The 21416-nt window shown below is 40.7% G+C and overlaps 1 protein-coding gene across 5 annotated transcripts in view; it reads right to left on the bottom strand.

The window, feature by feature from the left end:
• Positions 1–190: 190 nt before the first annotated feature.
• ECPAS (Ecm29 proteasome adaptor and scaffold) overlaps positions 191–21416 on the bottom strand; it is a 102087-nt gene continuing 80861 nt past the window's right edge. For all 5 annotated transcript variants that reach the window (XM_040963503.1, XM_040963505.1, XM_040963502.1 and 2 more), the window contains 18 exons: positions 19221–19326; positions 18486–18533; positions 17530–17651; positions 15363–15513; positions 14310–14375; positions 12555–12644; positions 10621–10687; positions 9744–9835; positions 9194–9260; positions 8805–8996; positions 7822–8030; positions 7031–7074; positions 6745–6937; positions 5211–5349; positions 4408–4513; positions 4138–4226; positions 1982–2053; positions 191–477 (listed from right to left, as the gene is read on the bottom strand). In XM_040963503.1, the coding sequence (XP_040819437.1) occupies positions 338–477; positions 1982–2053; positions 4138–4226; positions 4408–4513; positions 5211–5349; positions 6745–6937; positions 7031–7074; positions 7822–8030; positions 8805–8996; positions 9194–9260; positions 9744–9835; positions 10621–10687; positions 12555–12644; positions 14310–14375; positions 15363–15513; positions 17530–17651; positions 18486–18533; positions 19221–19326 (1993 nt within the window). In that variant the 3' untranslated portion in view covers positions 191–337. The remainder of the gene's footprint in view (positions 478–1981; positions 2054–4137; positions 4227–4407; positions 4514–5210; positions 5350–6744; positions 6938–7030; positions 7075–7821; positions 8031–8804; positions 8997–9193; positions 9261–9743; positions 9836–10620; positions 10688–12554; positions 12645–14309; positions 14376–15362; positions 15514–17529; positions 17652–18485; positions 18534–19220; positions 19327–21416) is intronic.

Below are 21416 nucleotides of genomic sequence, written 5' to 3'. Positions count from 1 at the left end.
ACATTGATACAGTTCTAAGTTATTTCCAACTTCCTCTGCAACTTTTTCTTTTAGTTCCTTCAATAGCAGCTTTAATGTTGTTTCTGCCAGCTGCATTTACACCCACTTTTCAAACACCCCAGGTTCCAAAAGCGCACTCAGTCCATTTACTTCAGAACATCAAGGAAAATAAAGCTAAAAAGGAACAAAATTTAAGGCTCTTCTTTTATTATTATTTCAGCCAAGGAATGATGCATGCTACAGATTAATCTTTACTTTTCCCCACTTGGTTTGTCAAAGGATCCACCACATCAACTCCCAAGGAACATGGCACTTATTTGCTTCTTCCCCTTTTTACTTATTCCAGGTTTTCAAGGGTTTTCTTCAGTAATGACGCTTTCTCCTGCAGCTCAGGTCTGCTGTCTGTCTCCATAGTGGCTAAAGATTCAATCAGGAGTACTCTGCATTCAGATGTCAAACTCTGCCACTGTTTAGATTCTGATAGAAGAAGAAATAAGGGAAGAAGAAAAAAAAGAATCCTTACAGAACAAGAAGAGAAACTACAACTATGCCTTCTCCATATATCCCAGTCCCCAAACATAAAGCAATCCCCTGGTAACCGGTAAGCATACAAAGACTGCAGATTCAACTGGCATTTCAAAACTCAATCACTGACAGCGGCCTGAAATCAAATCATGGAGTTTCACCCCCTTGTTCCAGTACAGGTGGGACCCAGAGTAACAAAATTCTTTGAAGATAAATAGGAAGTATTTAAAAAGGCAAGGCATACAATGCTAAAAAAGTCACTACAACAACAAAAGGTTACTCTATAAGACATGCTCAAGTTAAAACAAAAACAATTCTTTACGAAAATTTCACTATTGCCATGCTGACATAAGTAGGCCACATTTTTCTGTTCTTTTCAAGGAAGGTATCTGGGTAATCAAATTTTCTGAAAATAGGAGTATATGAAATCTCCAATCTTATTTATAAGATTGTCACTTCCTAACAATGTGCTTTAAGCAAGTTACTTACTGAACTTTTTGCCTCAGTGCTGTCATCAAGAATATTAGCACACATCTGCTAATCTGAGAATTTGATAACAAATATGGCTAAGTGACTACCTCTTCTATTTTCAACCATAAAAAAACAGGATTATGAAAGCTCTAATATTAGGAGTCCAGAAGGTATGCTTTATGAAATCCTCAGGAAGTTGTTTCAATTGCTACACAATCAGAGAAAGAGCAGCAAAAATAACAAATACACAAGGTACAAATACACCCCATTATCCCAGTCTTAATCCAGAGGATTAAAACAATTAAAAAAAAAAAAAAAAAGAGGCCTCTTTTTTCCAATCAGTAACCATTACACTGCTGGCGAAAATGCCAGCAGCTTTTCTCTTACAACTGATGTAACAGGACATCAGAGAAATTTGCTTGCTTCTTGGTGAGATTCAGAAAAAAGAAAACTGGGGAAAATAGGACTAAGAAACTTACTACTACTATCAAATTGGGGACTCGGGGAGATGACTATTAAAACCCTTTCCAAGGCCTCTTTTCAGTGTCATTTGCTCATTTACTCTACTACACCAAGCCACTGTCAACTACTCCTACAATTAACCAACATCACAGAAACAACTACTCTGAGGTAACAACAGCTTAATAATAGAGTACATGTACATAAAGTAAAAGACTACCAAATTTAAATACCTAATATAATTCAACAGTTTCAGCTTTGTACACTGCTCTTATATGTATATTCACAAAGGGTCCTCAAAAAAAGTTCATGGAAAATGTGTATTATTAAAAACTAGAATATCAAAATTTCTGCACCAATATAAAGTTATGTTTTAATTCCATTATCCACAAACTTTTCAAAATCCTCTCTCAAATATTAAGTTGTATTTTATATTATACAAAAAAATAGAAAAGATACATCTAAAATCTATGCGATGAGTTGGACTGAATGTCTAGCCCTGCAAGCAAAACCATCAAGAACTCACCTTCAAGTCTTCTAAGCAGTAATTCTATCACAGATAAAGCTTCTGTTCTTACAGATGAGTAGGTCTTATTTTCTAAGAACAAAATCAACCATACAGTTCATATGAACATCTTAAAAACAGAACCTCCAAGATCAAACTAATAAGAAATGTGTTTAGAAATTATTACTCCATGGGAAGACCAGTTTCTTTAAGTTTCTTTTTCTTTTGTCGATTACCAACAAATACTTACAATGTGTCACATGTCTACTTTCCTAACTGCGGTTTGGGAGAGAGAACGAACTGTTAGTCAAACATAATGATTAACCCCATAAACAGCAATATTCAAAGCTCCCATTTTAGAGGTAGGAATGCAAAAGATAGTATCTCAGAGACATCTTCATTCCACATCTAAGAGAAAAGTGTTGAGGTCTGCATGACCTTCTACTTATGTAAGTGACATAACTGTCTATTCAGGCCAACTCTACTCAGAACCTGGAGCCCTTAACATCACGTTAGTTCAAATGAGGCAAACTGCAACAACTGCAGCTGAAACACGCTCCCTTGCAAGGTGCTTGACACCGGCAGCTAGCTCGCGGTGAAACTTCCCACAAAAAAGAAAACACATCAAGCATAAGCAGGGAAGAAATGCTACAAAGAATGATGGTGACCTTCTAAAAAAATAGCAAAGTCGGTCTGAAGGGGCTTCTACCAGCCAAATCTAGGACAATCTGATTAACAAATTAAGAAGAGAAATTAACTATAGTGCATTGGGGATCAGGAGAGTAAAAAGAACCCATGAATCAGTAATACAGGGGACAAGAAGCTTGTCTATAGCAGAATGTCAGCTACCACATGAGAAATGAGGACGAGCTGTTACAGCTGCAATGATCTTGCTAACAGCCAGTGGTGAGGAGAACAATGAATCCCACGACCAGAGATCAAAATATGGCCGTCTGGCGTCTTCTCAGAGCCTGCCAGATACTGTTTTGAAGAGGAGCAAACTACCTGAATGGTCTTAAAACATGTTTCCTTGGGCTGCTAATTAGATTTAAGAAGAGAAATAAGAACTTTGCATACAAGGCAATTCACAGAACTTTAACCAGGTTGTCAAAATTAATATCACAAATGGATTCAGACAGACAACATGTTTCTCTGGATGCAAGGAGGACACAACATGTCCTGCCTAGTTTTCCAACCAACAGTATGCAACCTGGGTCTAATCAAGAAACAACAATCACCAAATGAGAAACATCCTTTTTCAAAAAGGGGGTAAAGAAAATGATCAGTATCATTATAAAGGCTAAAGAAGTGTTCCAGATGAAAGGAAACTAAGTAGACATGACAAAACTAAAATCAGTGAGTGATCCTAAGCTAAATTACTTAGTAGAGTGGAGAAAAAAAATTCCTATGAAGGATACTCCTGAGTGCGTTGAAAAGTTTAGAATAAAGATGGAAAAATCATGTACTGGTAAATGATACTGCATCCATGTTTTACCGTGGAAACCTGATAACTGCATGCACAGAATCTAGGAATGAAGGGGCATGACAAAGCAGTGCACTTTGAAATGACTCAGGAAAAGAATGCATGTGCACATACACGGAAGCCAAAGGAGCAAGCAAATGCGGCAAAATGTTAACAGCAAATCCTGAGCGAAGCGTGCACTAGCACCATATCCACTGTTGCGAATGTTTGGTAAGGCTACTCAAAGAGTAATTTTGCTTTTGTAAACTAGGTGCAAAAATCTTATTGTAATTTGAAATCAAAGTATTCCATGTTAGGAGTACAAATATAATACATTAAATAAGAAAGTTCAATACATTGAGTTTAATGGTAAATTTATCTTAGGACAAGATAAGAATTTTTGTAGCTCTTTCCCCTAGCTTCAAAATTAGGACTCCTGGGGCAGGCACTGTCACAGTGGTTAAAAAATCACTTGGGGTGCCTGGAATGTGTGGGTTGAGGTCAGTTCCATCTCCAATTCGAGCCTCTTGCTAATTCACACCCTAGGAGGCAGCAGGCTGACTTCCAGCCAGGTTCTGCCCTGGCTACTGCGGCCCTCTGGGAGGAGAACCAGAAGATGATCTCTCTGTCTCTCTTTCTCTTTCAAATAAATAGTTCAAATATATTTTAAAAATAAAATTAGGACTGCTGATTAATGTTTGTTGATGACACTCACCTAAAGAATGTGTGACTGATTTACAAGTTTCCAGGAGAATTTCAGCCAAAGCCTCAGGATCTGCATATTCTTCTTCTAAAAGCATTAATCTACAGAATTCAAAAAGAAAGACAAAAATGTTAATCACCAAGTAATTCTGAAGACCTTCCAGGCACAAATTCCATCAGCATGTACTTTTTATCATGTCTTTTTAGCTATCAGTTTTAAAGTTTACAAGAATTTCAGGAATTGATAGGAGCAAATATAAAAAAGAACCATGAGAGAAATTACCCCTGAAAAAAGGCGTTCATTGACTGCAGGACCCCCAGCTGCACCTTCCACGTGCTGAGCTTTAGTCGTTCACACATCAACTTGCAGAGCTCCTGGCGATAGCAACCTGGGGAAAAGAGAGCAAGTGCACCTGTGTGGGAGACCTAGAGGAGACTCCTGGCTCCTGGCTCCGGATCAGCGCAGCTCCAGCCACTGCAGCCACTTGAGGAGTGAATCATCAGATAAAAGATCTTCCTTTCTGTCTCTCCTCCTCTCTGTATATCTGACTTTGCAATAAAAAAAAAAAAAAATCTTTTTAACAAAAGTAATAAAGCTTTCTTAGAGATCTGCATAAAATGTATGATAGTTGTCAGGGGCTGACCTCGGTCCCCTACAACTCCTGTGCTGAAATCCTAAGCCCAGAACGTCACACTGTGCTTAGAACAGGGGGCCTTTTCAGCAGTCTATGCCCAGTGTCCTTGTAAGACATGACAACACAGGAGGAAGGCCACAAGCAAGCCACGGACTAAGGCCATGGAAGCAGCCAGCCCTACACACACCACAATCCCAAACTTCCACCTTCCAAAATTACGAGAAAATCAATTTTTGCTTAAGCCAGTTTATAAAATCTGTCTTACAATAGCCCTCACAAAGCCATATAATAATGGATAAGAGCACTGGCTGATGCAGGAGTAGAGTTCACAGTGAACATCTGTCAATCCAACTGTAAGAAACACTAACTTAGCTTGTCATACAGAAAAACCTTTGCTCTCATGAGGTAACCTCTGGTTACAGCCTTGCACAGCGCAGGCGCAGGGGCTTACGTTGGGTCTCCACATTTCGGGGCCAGGCTTTGCCCAGACTCTCGAAGGCACCCAGGAGAGACTCCAGCTGCAGTTCCCTTTCTCTCTCATTGTCATCTTCGTTTTTACTTGTCCGGACCCCAGTGCTTTCCAGTGAGTTCTAGAATTATCAAAGAAATACAAACTGAATTAGTTTTCCTCTTCAAAGACATTAAATTTGCTATACTATGAAGGCAACCAGGGTACCAAGTGTGGGAAAGTTAAGCGCTAGGCACAGGCATTTGATGCAGTAGTTCACAGGCTGCCTGGGATACCCACATGCCACATCAGAGCGCCCAGGGCTGTCCCAGCTCCACTTCCAAATCCAATTTCCTACAGATACACCCCCAGGAGGCAGCTAGTAACAGATCAAGTACTTGGGTCCCCACCACACACGCGGCACAGCCTCAGCTCTGGGCTCCAGCACTGGCTTGGCCCGGCTTCTGGCTGCCTAAGGTATTAAGGCAGTGAGCCAGCAAAGGGACAATCTCCCTTCTGTCTTTGTTTCAAACAAACAAACAAAAATATATATATATATATATATACATATACACACACACACATATAAACTTTGAAGAATTAGATGCTAAATGTTCTACCATAAGTCTATTTATAACAGGATATTATATCTCTATTTAATTTAGAATAACTATCTTAAAGAAATTTGTAAACAAATTGAGACAATGGGGCCAGCATGGCATAGCAGGTTAAACTGCTGCCTACAACCCTGGCATCCCATATGGGTGCTGCAGGAGACCAGTCTGCTCCACCTACGGTTCAGCTCCCTGGTAATACACCTGGAAAAGCAGCTGAAGGTGGCCCCAGTGCTTGGGAACCTGCACCCATGGGGGAGACCTGAAAGAAGCCTCAGGCTCCTGGCTTGGGCCTCTCCTAGCTCTAGCTCTTAGGCCACTGTGGCCATAGAAGGAGTGACCAGGAGATTGCAGTTCTCCCTCTCTCTCTCTTTCTCTGTATAACCCTCCTGCCTTTCAAGTAAATAAATCTTTAATTTAAAAACAGTGAAAAAGAGCCTGGCACAATAGCCTAGCGGCTTAAGTCCCTGCCTTGCATGTGCCAGGATCCCATGGGGCACTGGCTTGTGTCCTAGTTGCTCTACACTCCATCAAACTCCCTGCCTCTGGATGGAAGGAACTAGTTAGTACTAACCTAACTCAAACTATAATGCTGGGGATGGTGCTGTGGCTTAGCAGAAAAAGCTATTACCTGTGGCGTGGACTTCCCACATGGATGCCAATTCAAATCCCAGATACTCTACTTATGATCCAACTCTTTGCTCACGCTCCTAGGCAAGCCCAAGTGTTGGGCTCCTGCACACATGAAGATGCTGTGATCCCCAACTACCTACTCTGACACACAAAATTCCCAGGGTATTCTTTTTTTTTTTTGCTATTTGCAGCTAAACTAATCCTAATAATACTGGCACTCATGACACAGAAAAATCTTTCATATATATTTCAGTATAAGCCAGACCTGCAAGAATACCCGCGGTTACTACCTTCTTTATGAGAGGTATGACAATATCAGAAAACTCCCGGAATCTGTCCTCTTTGGTGGCCTTCAAGACATCACCCGCACAGCTGATTGCAACCATCTTGTACTTGAGGTTCTCCTTGCCACACTCCTTCAGAACAGCCTGAAGAATGTCATTCGTGCTGGGTTGATTGGGCACAGACTTCTCTAGCTCTGCACTGCAGGACCCACAAAAAACAACAAACTGTTAATGAAGGCATCGCGTTCAGGCTCGGTTTAAGAATTGCCACTTGCAGGGGGAGAAGAGTTACCTGCACGCTGTCACCACACAGGCAATGGCTTTCAACAGTTCTTCCTAAGGAAAAAAGAATGTTACACCATTCTCTCCAGGGCCACTCAACTCAACGTATTTAATAACGGCAATAACAAAATTCACAAGGGTTATCCTATCTTTAATGTAGTTCATTGTCACAGTATATGTGCTGACTTTATATGAAGGGTTTTCAAAAAGTTCACGGAAATGCACACTGCTGTTTGGATTCCCCTTTCCCATGAGCTGAAGACCTCCAATAAAGGCCAAGAAAACAAACGTGACATGTGACCAACGTCATGTAGGCACAAGTAGCCACCAAACTCCAGGGGAAGATTTAAGTCTGCCTTCTGATTAGAAGTACCATCTTCACAACACTGCATCACTGCCCACCACTGATGTCTGCTTGGACGCGCTCACAATCTCATGTGCCCTCACTGCCCACTGGCAGAAATCTACTACAACCCTGGCAGAAAAAATGGCTCGCCTTAACTTTCAGGCCCTATGTGTAGAATAAGCTTGGCCTGCTACTCATTTTCACACATGCTCAATGCTGGCCTAATCATTCCAGAACTGCAAAATGGTAAGTCCCTACTTTAAGAAGCAATATGAAGGCTGGATATGCGAAATCTAGCAGTCTCCATCAGCCGAGGACTTGTAGGTTACATTTTGAGACGAAATACCACAGACAATCAGAAAAAATACATACATTTATATATTTTAAAAAAACAGATACTGTATTAAGCCTTTTAGGAAACCTGCAATTGAATGAGGCACAAAGAGCTCCTTTACCTTCCCGGTCCATGTTCTTCCCGCCAGGCCTTGCAGCAGTGCACTCAGGATCATTCCTAGATAGGGAGGGACTAGGGAGCTGGTTTGTTTTGCAATTGATGCCATGGCAATTGCACCCTGGGCTTTCATTTTCCACGACTGAGACTGTAAAGCCTTCTGGGTAATGGTAATCAACTCCTGCAGGTACAGCCGGATGCCACCGAAGGAACCTAGGTTATAAAAAGCCAAGTTGAGGTAACTTTTTTGAATTTTCTTTTCTAAGTCTGAATGAAAGTCAGCTACCATGAGTGTAAAATGACGAACCTGCAAGGTTAAAGCATGCCACCCTCTCCAAGGGAAAGATGGTGACTGGTGCCATAACTTTAGCACTTCATCAACTTGGATGCATTTGCAGAGCGGTGTGGTATAAGCGGTCATCACTTAACATGCATCAAGAAAAAACAACAACTGAGAAGCACTACTCTGAAATGGTACTCTGGGGCAGACACTTGGCCAACACTACAGATGCCACATCCCACTCTAGGGTACACTCGTTCAAGCCTTGCATCCTCCACTTGCAATCCACCTTGCTCCCCACACCTGACCTGGAAGGCAGGACTTTTGGGTCCCTGACACTCACATGAGACCTGGCCTGAGTTCCAGGATCCTAGTTCCTGGAGAGTAAATGAGCAAATGGAATTTTTTCTTTCAAATTTATATAAAAAAAATAAGGAAACAAAAAATTTAAAAAATAAAATTTTGTTTCAAGACAACAACAAAAAATCACAACTTCAATCCCAACAATAGGTAAAGTTCTACGGAGTTTAGGTTGCACTGTTAATCTCTCTTGTGGATAGTACTGAGGAAATGAGAGGGTTCTGGGGGCCAATCTAGAGAACTCTAATTTCCGAACGTTGTTAGGAGGAGTTTATGAATCAAGAATGTCGAACACTCCAGCCCTGGCTCCCAGGAAGAAGCTGTGACGTCACTCACTGCTCACTCACCTGGCACATTTTCCTGCCACACTTCAGTCCATAAGTCACATTCTTCTTTTTCAGACTTCTCCTCATCGGCGATTTCATGCATGCCGAGGAACGCCAAAGGCAGAACTTCTTTGGCATGGTTCTTCAGCACGTCAGGGCTGTAGCGCCCAATCGCATGAATGGTCAGAGCACAAGAAGTCTTGTATATGGGTTCTGAGGAGGAGCAGAAGAAGCAAAACTTTTATGACACTATCGTTCAGAGGGTATCACAGCAAAGCAAGGAGACAGGTAAAACTAATTTATAAATGTCTCAAGCTAATTAAGATGATCAGAGAGGCATGACCAAATCTGTATGGTTTTTCAGTTAACATCTATATTTAAGAAAACGTAATGGAGGAAAAGGGAGATACCTTCTTTTTCCATGTACCAGGCATTGAGCTTCTGCAAGAGCTTCTCGGTGCTGCTATCCCGTGAGGTCTGAACAGGAAAACAGAAACTCCGAGTCATTGCTTTATAATTACCAAAGCACGTTGGGGCGGATGTGGCACAGCAGATAAGGCACTGTTGGGAACACTTGCATCTCATATTGAAACGCCATGGTTACAATTCCAAATTCAATTCCACCTTCCCAGCGAAGTGCATCCTGGTGGGAAGCAAACACTGGCTCAAATATTTGGAAGCCTGCCACCTAGATATGAGATCTGAATTGGGTTCCCAGCTCTTGGCTTAGACTGACCTAAACCTGCATGTTTACAAGCCTCTACGGAGTAAACCAATGAAGTAAAGATTTCTTACTACTTGTGGATTTCATTATGTCTTCCAAATAAATACATTTTTTTTTTTTTGGAAACATTGCCATCAGCAAGAAACATCCAGTTCACAAATACTAGTTCACGGTGGCATTTCCCCTTTAAAAAAAAGATAGTTTTATACTAAGAATAAATAAGAAATTCAACTCACCCGAACCAAATGGCCCATGGCAAATGCACAAGACTTCTGAATTACACTGTTTCGATCTGTCAGGCTACTAAGCAAAGCACTCATAAGTTTACCTATCAGAAATAAAGGAAAATCTCTGACACTCGGTTGATCAAATGTTCTATATTGTTTTAAAGACCAAAACAAAAGCCTGTAACTACTAACTGATTTATTCCTAGTATTTCTTAGTTATGGCATTTTCTTATTATCATTTGGCTCCTCGCATTTGACATATTAAAAATTAATCTAAAACTCTGCACCAAAAGTTCAAAAATGAGAGCCAGATAAGTTCATTAATAATAGGAGTCCATCTAAACTGAAAAAAAAAAGAGGTGTCACATAAAATTGACTGTAGGAAGCAGTCACTCAGCCTAGCAACACCTACATCCCACACCTGAGTGCCTGGATTCAGTCCCCAACTCCAGCTCCTAACTCCGGCTCCAACTAACACGGAGTTTCAGTGGCAGCAACCATAAAGCAAGCATTGGGCTCCTGCCTCCCAGGAAGAGAATGCCTGAATTCCAGGCTCCAGGATTAGGCCTGCAGTATGAATAAACACATGACAACGCTGTTTCTGTCACTTCTCTCAAACAATTTTTAAAAACTTCTATCTGAATACAGCTAACTGCAATGTTGAACAATCTACATAACTGGAGATATACTATCTCCTTATGTCACTAAGGAATAACACTCATTTATAAAACAGAACTTGCTAAACTCTATACCTCCTGCAAAGACATGGAATGAGCATACAGCTTCACAGGTATTTCCCAATGACAATTATTTTTCCTTTAAACAGTCTCCCACAAGACTTGGCCTTACTTAATGTCACTCAACATCACTGGACAAACTCACCTACCTGAATAAGGTGTTAGGTCTTGGGGACATTGAGTAGTTAATGACACAATGACACTGGCACAGCCTCCCTACAGGGTTATAAAAGTGAGTATTTAAATGTGACCATCACAATGTTCTACCAAACCATCTGTTTCACACACCAAAAATTTAAAGAAATGAAATACACTGAAGCAAACTGTCCCTCTAATATTCAATCTAAGAAATGGACAACTCAGGCCCAGCATGATAACCTAAAGTCCTTGCCCTGCACACACTGAGATCCCACGTGGGCTCTGGTTCTGATCCTAGCGGCCTCACTTCCCACGCAGTTCCCTGCTTGTGGCTGAGAAAGCAGTCAAGGACAGCCCAAAGCTTTGGGACCCTGCACCCACGTGGGTGACCCGGAAGAGGCTACAGGCTTCTGGCTTCGGATTGGCTCTGATCTGGCTGTTGAGGCTGTTTGGGGAGTAAATCAACAAGCAGAAAATCTTCTTCTCTGTCTCCTCCTTTCCGCATGCCTGGCTTTCCAATAAAAATTAATTTAAAACAAAATCTTAAAAAAAAAAAGGATAACTCATATTTCAAACCAGAAATGGACATTGTAGCACAGTACGTTAAACTACCACCTGCATGGTTAGCATCCTATATGGGTGTTCATTTAAGTCTTCGCTACTCTGCTTCCAATCCTGTTCCCTGATAATGGAGAAGTAGTAAAAGACCCTACGAGTGCTTAAGTCTCTGCAACCCGGTGGGAGTCCTGGATGGAGTTCTAGACTCCTCCAAGTTCTAAACTTCTAGCTTCAGCCTAGCCCAGCCCCAGTGACTGTAGTCTTTTGGGAAGTGAACCAGCAGATAAAAGATACCTCTATCTCTCCCTCTTTCTCTGTAACTCTTCTAAATACATAAATCTTAGAGAAAATTTTTAAGATTTTTTTTAAACCACCAGAAAGATGTGTTATTTCAGACTCTGAAAATAAGAATTGATATGATCTTCTCAGAGGTCAAGTACACAGTTACCTAGTCTATCTTTGTGCAAAGAAAACAGCGACCAAAGGCTTCACAGATATTCACGCCACACTTTGCTTTAACACAAAGATAACTTGAAAAACAATCATGTGTTCTTTGAAGGATTAAATGCATGAAGTTGGGGTCAGGGCAGTGGCACAGCGGATAAAGCCACTTTCTATAGTGTGGCATCCCATATGGGTGCCAGTTTGAGCCTGGACTGCTCCACTTCTGATCAAGACTCCTGCTAGTGGGACTGCGAAAGCAGCAGCAAAGAGCCGAGGTGCTTGGGTCCCTGCCCACACGGAAGACCCAGGAAAAGCTCCTGGATCCTGACTTCAGACCAGCCCAGTTCCACCCATCTGGGGAGTAAATCAATAGATGGAAGATGTATTTCTCTCTGTTTCTTCCTCTCTGTAACTTGGCCTTTCAACTAAATACATTTTAAACTAAAATGCCTGTGGTTACACCCTTCTGAGAGTCTCATTCACCTGCCAGAGAGAACACTGCAGACGATACATGCACAGAAAACACACAGAGGGGAAGCTCGCTAGAATGTAAAGTGATTTCTGCATGGTAAAATCAAGATTTACTTTTTATTCTTCTGCTGGTTTATAAATGCTAAAATCCTAAAATAGGGATGATTCCTTTATGACCTAAGCTACCCATTAACCCAGAGACTGCCGAGCATCTCCGTCAACTGACAACACACCCAGGAAGTGCTCCTGGCAACCAGAGGACAAACAATGACCAAACAACGCCTCCAAAACAGCAAAAAGCTGGGTCCTCAATCACTTACATGCTTCATTTGTACAGAACCAAAATCCTTGATAAATACCACTAAGTTTTATTTTTTCTAATTATAACTTTCAAACCTAACAACTATTATATTTTTGTGGTCAAAACTCATGAAGATGCACATTTTCTCTTTTGAAAAATACAATTCCTTACCTTAGTTCCAAGACCTACACCACTTCTAATTAGTTCACACAATCTAGGAACCAGCTCTCCCAGCACTGACACATCTAGATATTGCAGGCACTTCGGAAAAAGAAAGACAAAGGCAGACCTTAGCAAATTATTAAGTCACCAGTACACTCTTCTATTAAGAACATCCTATATCAAATATGTACCCATTTGACAGGAGATGAAATTAAAAAAAACTTTCAGACTTAATTTTGCTCTGAGTTCAAGGTTAAAACTGCTGTTCAACTATAAACAAATCATTCAGAATGGCTCAACATCAAATGCAAAACAGAGACATGGGTGTTGTGGCTCAGTGAGCCAAGCTGACCCTTCGGAATCCTAGCAGCCCATTTCTGACCCCTGGTTCAAGTAACGGCTGCTCTACCTCTGATCCAGCTAGCTCCCTGTTAACACAGCCTCCCTTTCCCTCTTCCTCACATCTAGCACTCCGTCTGTTCTTCAGAGAAATAAATAAAATCTTAACAAAAAGGGCCTGGCATAATAGCTTGGTGGCTAAGCCTTCACCTTACATATGCTGAGATTCCATACAGGCTCCAGTTCATATCCCAGCTGCTACACTTTCTTTCCAGCTCCCTGTTTGTGGTCTGGGAAAGCAGTCAGCGACAAGCCAAAGCTTTGGGACCCTGCACCAGTGCGGGAGACACAGAAGAAACTCCTGGCTCCTGGCTTTGCACTGGGGTTCAGCTCTGGCTGTTGTAGCCACTTCTGGAGTGAAACAACAGATGGAAGATTTTTCCCTCTGTCTCTCTTCTCTCCGTAAAATCTACTTTCCCATAAAAAACAAATCTTTATTTTTAAAAAAGTGGTGGTTATGGTGGAGAAGACGCCACTTGGGATGCTTACACCCATCAGGGTGCCAGGGCTCGAATCCTGGCTCTATTTCTAATCCCAGCTTTCTGCTAATGAGCACCCCAGAAGGCAGGAGGTGAGAGCTCCAGGGACTGGGCACCTGTTGCCCAGCCTGAGGCCTTAGCTCCTGACTTCAGCCTGCCTCGCCCTAGAAGTTGCAGATATTTAGGGACTGAACCAGTAGACTACAGATCAAACTATTCCCCATTCCCCAATTGCGCCTTTCAAATAAAATTGAAAAATTTTAAATATAAAATGAAATAAACAAAAAATACACCCAAGAATAAAAGATCTCTCTGTACCTCCTTCCTCTTTATCTGTCCATATTTGGAACAGAAGAACTAAGCTGACTGCGGGAGGGGAAACAAGGAAGAAGCTATCCCATGAAATCATGCCCCAGTAAGTGAATCTCCGGAGAGCATATCCCTAAAATTTGTTCTTGTAAGTTTGATAACGCAGTGCACTATAGTTTATTATTAATTAATACACCTCTGTGTTTACTCAACCATGTTCACTAACTGCTCCTTATTTCTTTATATTCTTACAATAATCCAAGGGACACAAAAACATTTTTCTGGTCTAGTTAATAATAAATATGAGAGGGTAGTTACAATCTGTAGAGATTTCAATATCTTGTAATATTGTTTTCCCTTGCAACACAAATTTGGACTAATCAATTCTAGTACTTGAGAAATTGTTTACTTCATTTAGAAGCACAAAACAGGAAAAAGGCTTAACCTTCAGCTGGAACTGCAGTCACAAGAGCTAAATGATACTCCCTTAAATCTCTATCCATTCAACACAATGCAAGCATGGAAGAATTACAGTCTAAAGTAAGCAAAACAACGAGCTTTTTCCTTAGACACTCACCATGTTGATTGTCTCCATCATGGGAGAGGATTTGGCAGCACTGAGTCGGGCACTATCCATTGCAGCCTGAAACACACAAATTCCATCACTTAGGAAATTCAGTTAATTAGGATCAAGCTACAAGCACCCTTATATAAAAGACTTCACCTCCGTAATAAAGTACTTCTAAAAAATAATCTGTAGGTGAAACGAAGTCCAAAATAAGTACTTCTAGTTTCTTGTGACCTACACTCAACAGTCTAGCATACCGAGGGTGAGAAACCCAGGCAATAGTTGGAAATTAACCTAGTCTGACTCTGAGCAAGTGACCCAGCCTGTTTGAGTCAGGTTTTCCAGGTACTGAATGCAAGATCCAACTATAGCTTTAACTATGATTTCTAAAAATTATCCCACACAAATCTTTTAAGCACTTATTTCTATGATTTTATTACAAGACTTTGCATCTATAATGCATTTCTGTCAAATAACTATGCTGGAAGACTTACAATACCAACATAAGGAAATGAAGAAAGTAAGGCAAACATAGTGACTTTGTCCAGGGCTCAAAGTCTAGGCCAGAATTTATATTTCCTAATTCTCAACAGTTAGCAAACATCCTTTGAGACCCAGGCTCCGAGTGTACACCAGCTATCCTTCTGCATCATGGTCATTTTGCTCAATAAGTATGTCTCCTTTAAAAAACTATGCATCAGAGACTAAGAAACAAGAGTGTTCTCTCAAAAGCAGAGCAGCTCTGAGTTATGCCAAAGCTTGGGTACAAACCCTCAACTTTTAGGGCAGGGAGAGGTGGTGACAGTCCACAGGATTCTGAAGGTGTACACCGAGTCCTTAATACATCACACAAAACAAAGTTGCTACATATTAACATGGTTTTTGGCTAGGGGGATCTGTTTTCATCTGAGCCAGGGTCCTCCTCCACAGGTGGCCTCCGGAGTGGAGGTGCGGGAGTGGGAAAGTGTGATTCAAGTCACAAATCCATGGACCCTGGGAAGATTATCCACATGAATGCTCCTCTCCCAATACTTGGCCAACATCCTCATGTCTTCAACTCACCTTTTCTTGGTCTGTAGCCCGAAGACTCAAGTAATTAAGAACCTGTGGCTCCAACACACTTAAGGACTCGAGCAGAGCGGGGATGAGTTTTGGTGCATGAGGTTTTAACATGGCTCCTGCGCTTTTGCTGATCTTCACAAGAGTGTTAATGCTAAAGACACATAAAACACAACCCATGAGTCCTTTAAACAAGACAACAAGCCCTGCAAATCTACTCATGAGCGTGTTAGTAGCTTGCTGCACTTGGACAGGCACAGTTAGTTACAGAGCCTAGCCATGGTACATTCCTATTTGAACCAATTGCAGAAATTTTCACATTCAAAATAAGAGAAAAACCCAAATGAAATTCCATATATTCTCAGTTCAACAATTAGCAAGAGCTGGCCAAATCTGTTTCATTTACATCTCTTCCATTCATCCAGGCATATTTTTCCCTTGCAACTGTGTATTTGGAAGCTTATCTGATGTATCTCCAACAAAGAATTGTCCTTATCATACTGCCAACTTCATAGTTGAAAATATTGATTTTATATTATTCAATATCCAAATTTCTTTTGATTCTTTTTCAGAAGTTTTTTCAGTCAGGAGGCAGAGTCTATCGACAAACAGCAATTCACTGTTTTCCTGGAATCTTCAAACAGTCCCATCCCTGCTCTTATGTTTGCTCTTATGTTTGCTTGTCATAAACGGCATTCCAATTTCATCCTTTAACCTGTTCTTCTGTCTGCTCTGCAGGTTTGTAGACTAAATCAAGTTCAGGTTATAACATGTATCCTAGTTCATCAATGAACATTGCCTTATAGAAATTTCTATTTTCATTTTACTTGAGAGGCACAGAGACAGGGACAGAGATTTTTTTCGTCTATTGATGTACTCTCCAAATGCCAGCAATAACAGATCTGCACCAGAACCAAGCCAGGATCCAAAACTCAACCTAGGTCTCCCACATGGGTGGCAGGAACCCAAGAATTTCAGCCACCATTGCTGCCTGACTGGGTGCACGACAGCAGGAAACATCAGGATTAGAGGTGGAGCCAGGACTTCAACTCGACACTCTATATGGAAAACAGGCACCATCCATGTGGCTTCTTGCTGCTGCACCAAAAACCACCCCAATTTACCAGACTTCTTAAAAAACAAAAAGTTAGTAATTGTACATATTTATCAGGTGCACTTTCACACAATCAGTGCACACACACACACACACGAAATTCAGCATGCACATATATATGTGTGGAATGTGTGCTGATAAAAATCAGAATAATTAGCATGATGCCTTTTTATACTGGTGAGCACAATCAAGGGGTAGTTTGGGTTGACTTAGAGTACTGTGATGCTTTCACTGATTTGTGGAGAGCGGAGCTGCGCCTCAAACATGGTGCTTGTTGACCACTGCTTCGTGGCACAAAGGTGATAAACAGGTTTTGGGAAGTTACTGAGGATTGGGCCAAGCACGCAGGGAAGCTACATGACCTAAGTCATGATTGGTGTGCTTACCACATGATGTGAGGAACTGTGTATGGATTGGTTTGTGTAATGTAAAAAGGTCTGGGTGAAAAATAGTTAAGGAGGAGATTCTCCCAGGCGTGCTTCAAGGCTAGAGCTAGAGCTAGAGCTATCGCTATCACTTCAAGGCTATTGCTAGCTAGCACTAGGCTGCTTCTGCTTTACTGTAATAAATGTTACAAGTGCTGTAACTGCTTTCACTTTGCCACAACGCTTGAAGTCTTATCCAATAAACTTTTTAAAGAATCTTTACTGTATCGGGGTCTTGCTCGCGGGACGAGGGACCCCGATACTGATTTTCTTTGTTCATGGACTTGGGAACCTCTGAGAACCACTAAACAGATGAACAGATTACTAAGGCAGCACAAAAGCAGTACTGTATGGTAAGTGCTGTAGGGAACAAGTAAGTCGCTGGGGATCTGTGATGTTAAAGGAAGCGGTGCTTCCTGGGATGAAACTGAAGAGCACAAATAACACAACTAAAAACGCCAGCTGAAAGCAAGGCTCCATTAGAATGTTACTTCAATTTACAGCCTTTCAAAATGCTTGGGTCACCTTAACTTATTTCTTTCTATTTTCAAGAGTCTAACATCCAAAGGGAATATTTCTACTGTTGGGAAAGAATAAAGCAAATTCAACACACTGCTTGCACTGCACGCACCTGAGGGCTCGCACTTCCGTCACAGGACTCATCATTCCTTTGTCCAGGAGGCAAGGCAGAAGGACAGCAATGGTTCTCTGGCCAGCTGCTCCCTTGGTAGGGTCACACATTTTTATACAAACCTAACATGCAAATAACACAGACCCAAGTGAGGATGAGCTATCGACCAAAACAGCATTCATCTGACAAAGAATTTTCTTCATATCTCCACAGAAGACAAATAAATGAGTCTATTTCCAGACTGCCAAGGAGGTAGACAGAGGAATGAGATCTGGTACTGAAACTCAGTCTGTGAGTAACTAAGCAGAAAAGGTACTGGCATGCTTCACCCTCTAAGCTTTGATTTTTAAATTTGTAAATGGAACAAAGCAGTTGATAAAATAAAAAGATGTAAATGAAAGGATGAAAGAAAATACAGTTGGCTGGAAGTATCAATGGCAACCTCAACATCAATTGTTTGGAGTGGCAGCATCATACAGTGGTCAAGCACATCAATGCGAGACAAGAGGCACCTGGTTCTAAAACTTCGCTTTGTTACTTACTAAGAACGCAACCTAAGGCAACCTATGGCAAGTGCCATGAAAAACCTTTGATAAACAGTATCACAAAACTGAGCTCAAAACATCTGTTAGCCTTGAAATACAAAAGGTAGATTTGTCATAAATACAGACAAGTAAGAGAAAAGAGATGTTGGATCTAATGTGCAATGTGCTCTTTAGGTCGAATGGTAAGGCTACATGTTAATTAGAAGCCCACAGAAGCTGCCAAGTACAGACTAAGAGGTATTCTTTTCGGAATAACACCTGCCTTTCCAGGTACTCTAACAGCAATGACTACAACACAGATACAATTACACAGCAATTAACATGACCTCATTAAAAAACAACAACAACACACCATCACGGTCATATAGGACCCTAGCTCACCCCATCCCAACGCAAAACGGGAACTCTCACCTTGCTCAGCGTTTTCAGAGCTAATTCTGCTGCTTTTCGAACAGACTCCTGAAAGAGAGAAAAGTTTGGTATCACACAAGTTAGAGTTCATTACAATTTATTCCACAGTGCAGTTAACCACCTCAGATCCTACACAAGTTAGTAAAAAAAACTTTTAAACTATAAAAAAGAAAACCACATTTCTTAGACTTTCTGCCCATCATGTAACATATTATAATGAAATATTCATTTTTAATTTTTTCCTTAGAAATTATTTGACTTCTAAACCTAAGAGCTTAGTAATTTTATATTTTAAAAACTATGAGGATTCTGAAAGACTTAATCTCTCAAGAATACAGCAAAAATAAAATAAAAACCCAGGAAAAACTGAAGTTCCTTGTTGTAACAGTGAGATGATAAAAAAAAAAAAGCCAAAAATCTGAGCTGTCCAGACAAATTTCAGAGGAATTGGCCATGTTAATAATGAAACTAATGCACGTGGGTTATTACAAGTTAGCTCAAAGCTGCCATCTGCCCTTAAACCAGCTACATCACGAGATTTCTAGCAAAAAAGCCAAATTGGACCTGCTTTTTCTCTCAGTTCAACTGAACTGTGATTTCAGAGTATCAAGTTGAAATTCTGGAGGGAAACTGCAACCTCTTAAAATTATCTCAATATGGAACTTTCAAATATAGATTTTAACAGTTCCAGGTTAGCCTACCCTAAAAAGTAATACAGATGTATTTTCATAGTACCTTGATATCATCTTGCACTCGAAAAAGTGTTTCCCAAATTTCTGGAAGGTTATCAATGATGTCATCTAAGGGTCTTCCTCTCAGTAAATCATTCAAAGCTAAACAGCTGAAAATAAATTGTTTCAAATATGTGTTCAGCAAACACGCAGTACCTTACTATAAAACATTCATAATAAAAAAGAATATAGTCTGTCCGTGGTTCTGGTCCTAATTCCTCCCCCAAGGACAGCCAGGACTGTCCTCTCACGGCAGTGTCTCAGACACCTACACTGGGGGGTGTCAGTGTACACGGCACTTAGCGAACTCGGCCGCTTATTCCCATGAACTATATCATAATCCCATTAACACACCATTTTTTTTGCTCACCATGAGTCTCCAGAGCATAGAACACTGCCTAGCACATAGTAGGCACTGAATGAATTATTTATAAATATATATAATTTAAACATAACTTATATACATAATAAAAGGTATAATATAAAACCATCACAGTATTGAAATCTATGCTTCTCTCTACCAATTTAACGAATAGCCTTCAACTTCTTTAATCTTGTATCTACACAAAGATATTTCAAAACATTCATGCAAAATTAAATCACCAGATAAATTCTGAAGCAAAAAAATTTCATTTTTTCAAACTTTTAAAATTATTTTCATTTCACTTGAAAGGCAGAGATAATTATCTCCAATTCATAGGATCCCTCCCCAAATGTCTGTCGAACCAGAGAGAGGCAAGACATAGTTTTGCTACTGTTGCTATTAAGATTGTTTATTGGGCATGGTGCGACAGTTCAGCGGCTAAATCCTCGCCTTGCATGTACTGGGATCTCATACAGCTTCCAGTTCATATCCCAGCTGCTCTACTTCCCATCTAGCTCCCTGCTTGTGGCCTGGGAAAGCAGTCCAGGACAGCCCAAAGCCTTGGGACCCTGCACCCATGTGACAGATTCGGAAGATGCTCCTGGTTCCTGGCTTTGGATCAGCTCAGGATCAGCTCTAGCCATTTTGCCCACTTGGGGAGTGATTAAGCGAGAGGAAGATCTTTCACTCTGTCTCTCCTCTTTGTAAACCTGCCTTTCCAATAAAAATAAATGTTTAAAAAGAAAAAATATATATATTATGTACTTATTTTAAAGACAAGGTTATAAAAGGAGAGGAGACAGAGAAAGAGAAATCTCCCATCCACTGGCTCACTCCTCAAACAGTGACAACAGCCTGGGCCAGTTCAGGCCAGGTCACATCACGTTTCCCACACAATGGCAGGGGATCAGGCCTTCAGGCCATCCTCCTTTGCTTTCCTAGACCCCTTTGCAGAGACTTTAAGAAGCGACATATGCCTTATTAGAGTTATAAGCCAGTTTAGACTATCTTAAAATCTGTAAGTTCAGCAAAATTATGCTTCAACACTATAAACTGCTAAATACTAAAATGAAAATAGACACGAGACAGCTGAACAGTACCCTATAGCCATTTTAAGGTGTATAGCAGCCGGTTCTGTGTATAAACTAAAATCAAAATGTCAATAAAGTAGTCATAGAATGTGGTTAAGAACTTGCATTTTTTAACATATCGATTACTCAATACCATGTCAGTTAATTCCATAATGTTGTAAATGGTTGTTGATATTATGTTGGGGCTTTTAATTGATCAGGATGATATTCTGCCAGCTCTGCCTTCAGACCAGAGATGGTCTCCCCAAGAAACTGTTGAATTTATCTGGACAATAATCTATGCTTGGTATATGTTTGCAATAAAGAATCTTGACTGAATTTGAACTGTAATACTGCAACAGGGTGGAAGAATCCACCATGGGGGAAGGGTGTGGGGAGGGGCTGGGGGGAATCCCAGAGCCTATAACACCGTGTCACATAATGCAATGTAATTGATTAAAAAAATAAAGAGACAAGTAGGCAGCTGGTCTTCGGCTGGCAATCTCCTGGAGTGCTGTTAGCACAGGCAGCAGCTCTAATGTCCTGAGCCATGACATCAGCACTGGCTTTTCCCACGATACACATTTACCATCAAGTCTCTGAAGATTATCTACATGGATTTCAGATTTTTTTGCACCAAATAAACTTAACTTTTCTCACTTCCCATCAATTGTTCAAGTATTTTTATATGAACTAAGACAACTGAGGAAAATCACTGACCACAGAAACGTAACTATCTAATCTAGCTAGAAAGATGTTTTACAAT

The sequence above is a fragment of the Ochotona curzoniae genome, unplaced genomic scaffold (assembly GCF_017591425.1).
Source record: "Ochotona curzoniae isolate NIBS_2020 unplaced genomic scaffold, NIBS_Ocur_1.0 scaffold_3208, whole genome shotgun sequence".
Classification (NCBI taxonomy): domain Eukaryota; kingdom Metazoa; phylum Chordata; class Mammalia; order Lagomorpha; family Ochotonidae; genus Ochotona; species Ochotona curzoniae.
This window is presented reverse-complemented; position numbering and strand designations above follow the sequence as displayed.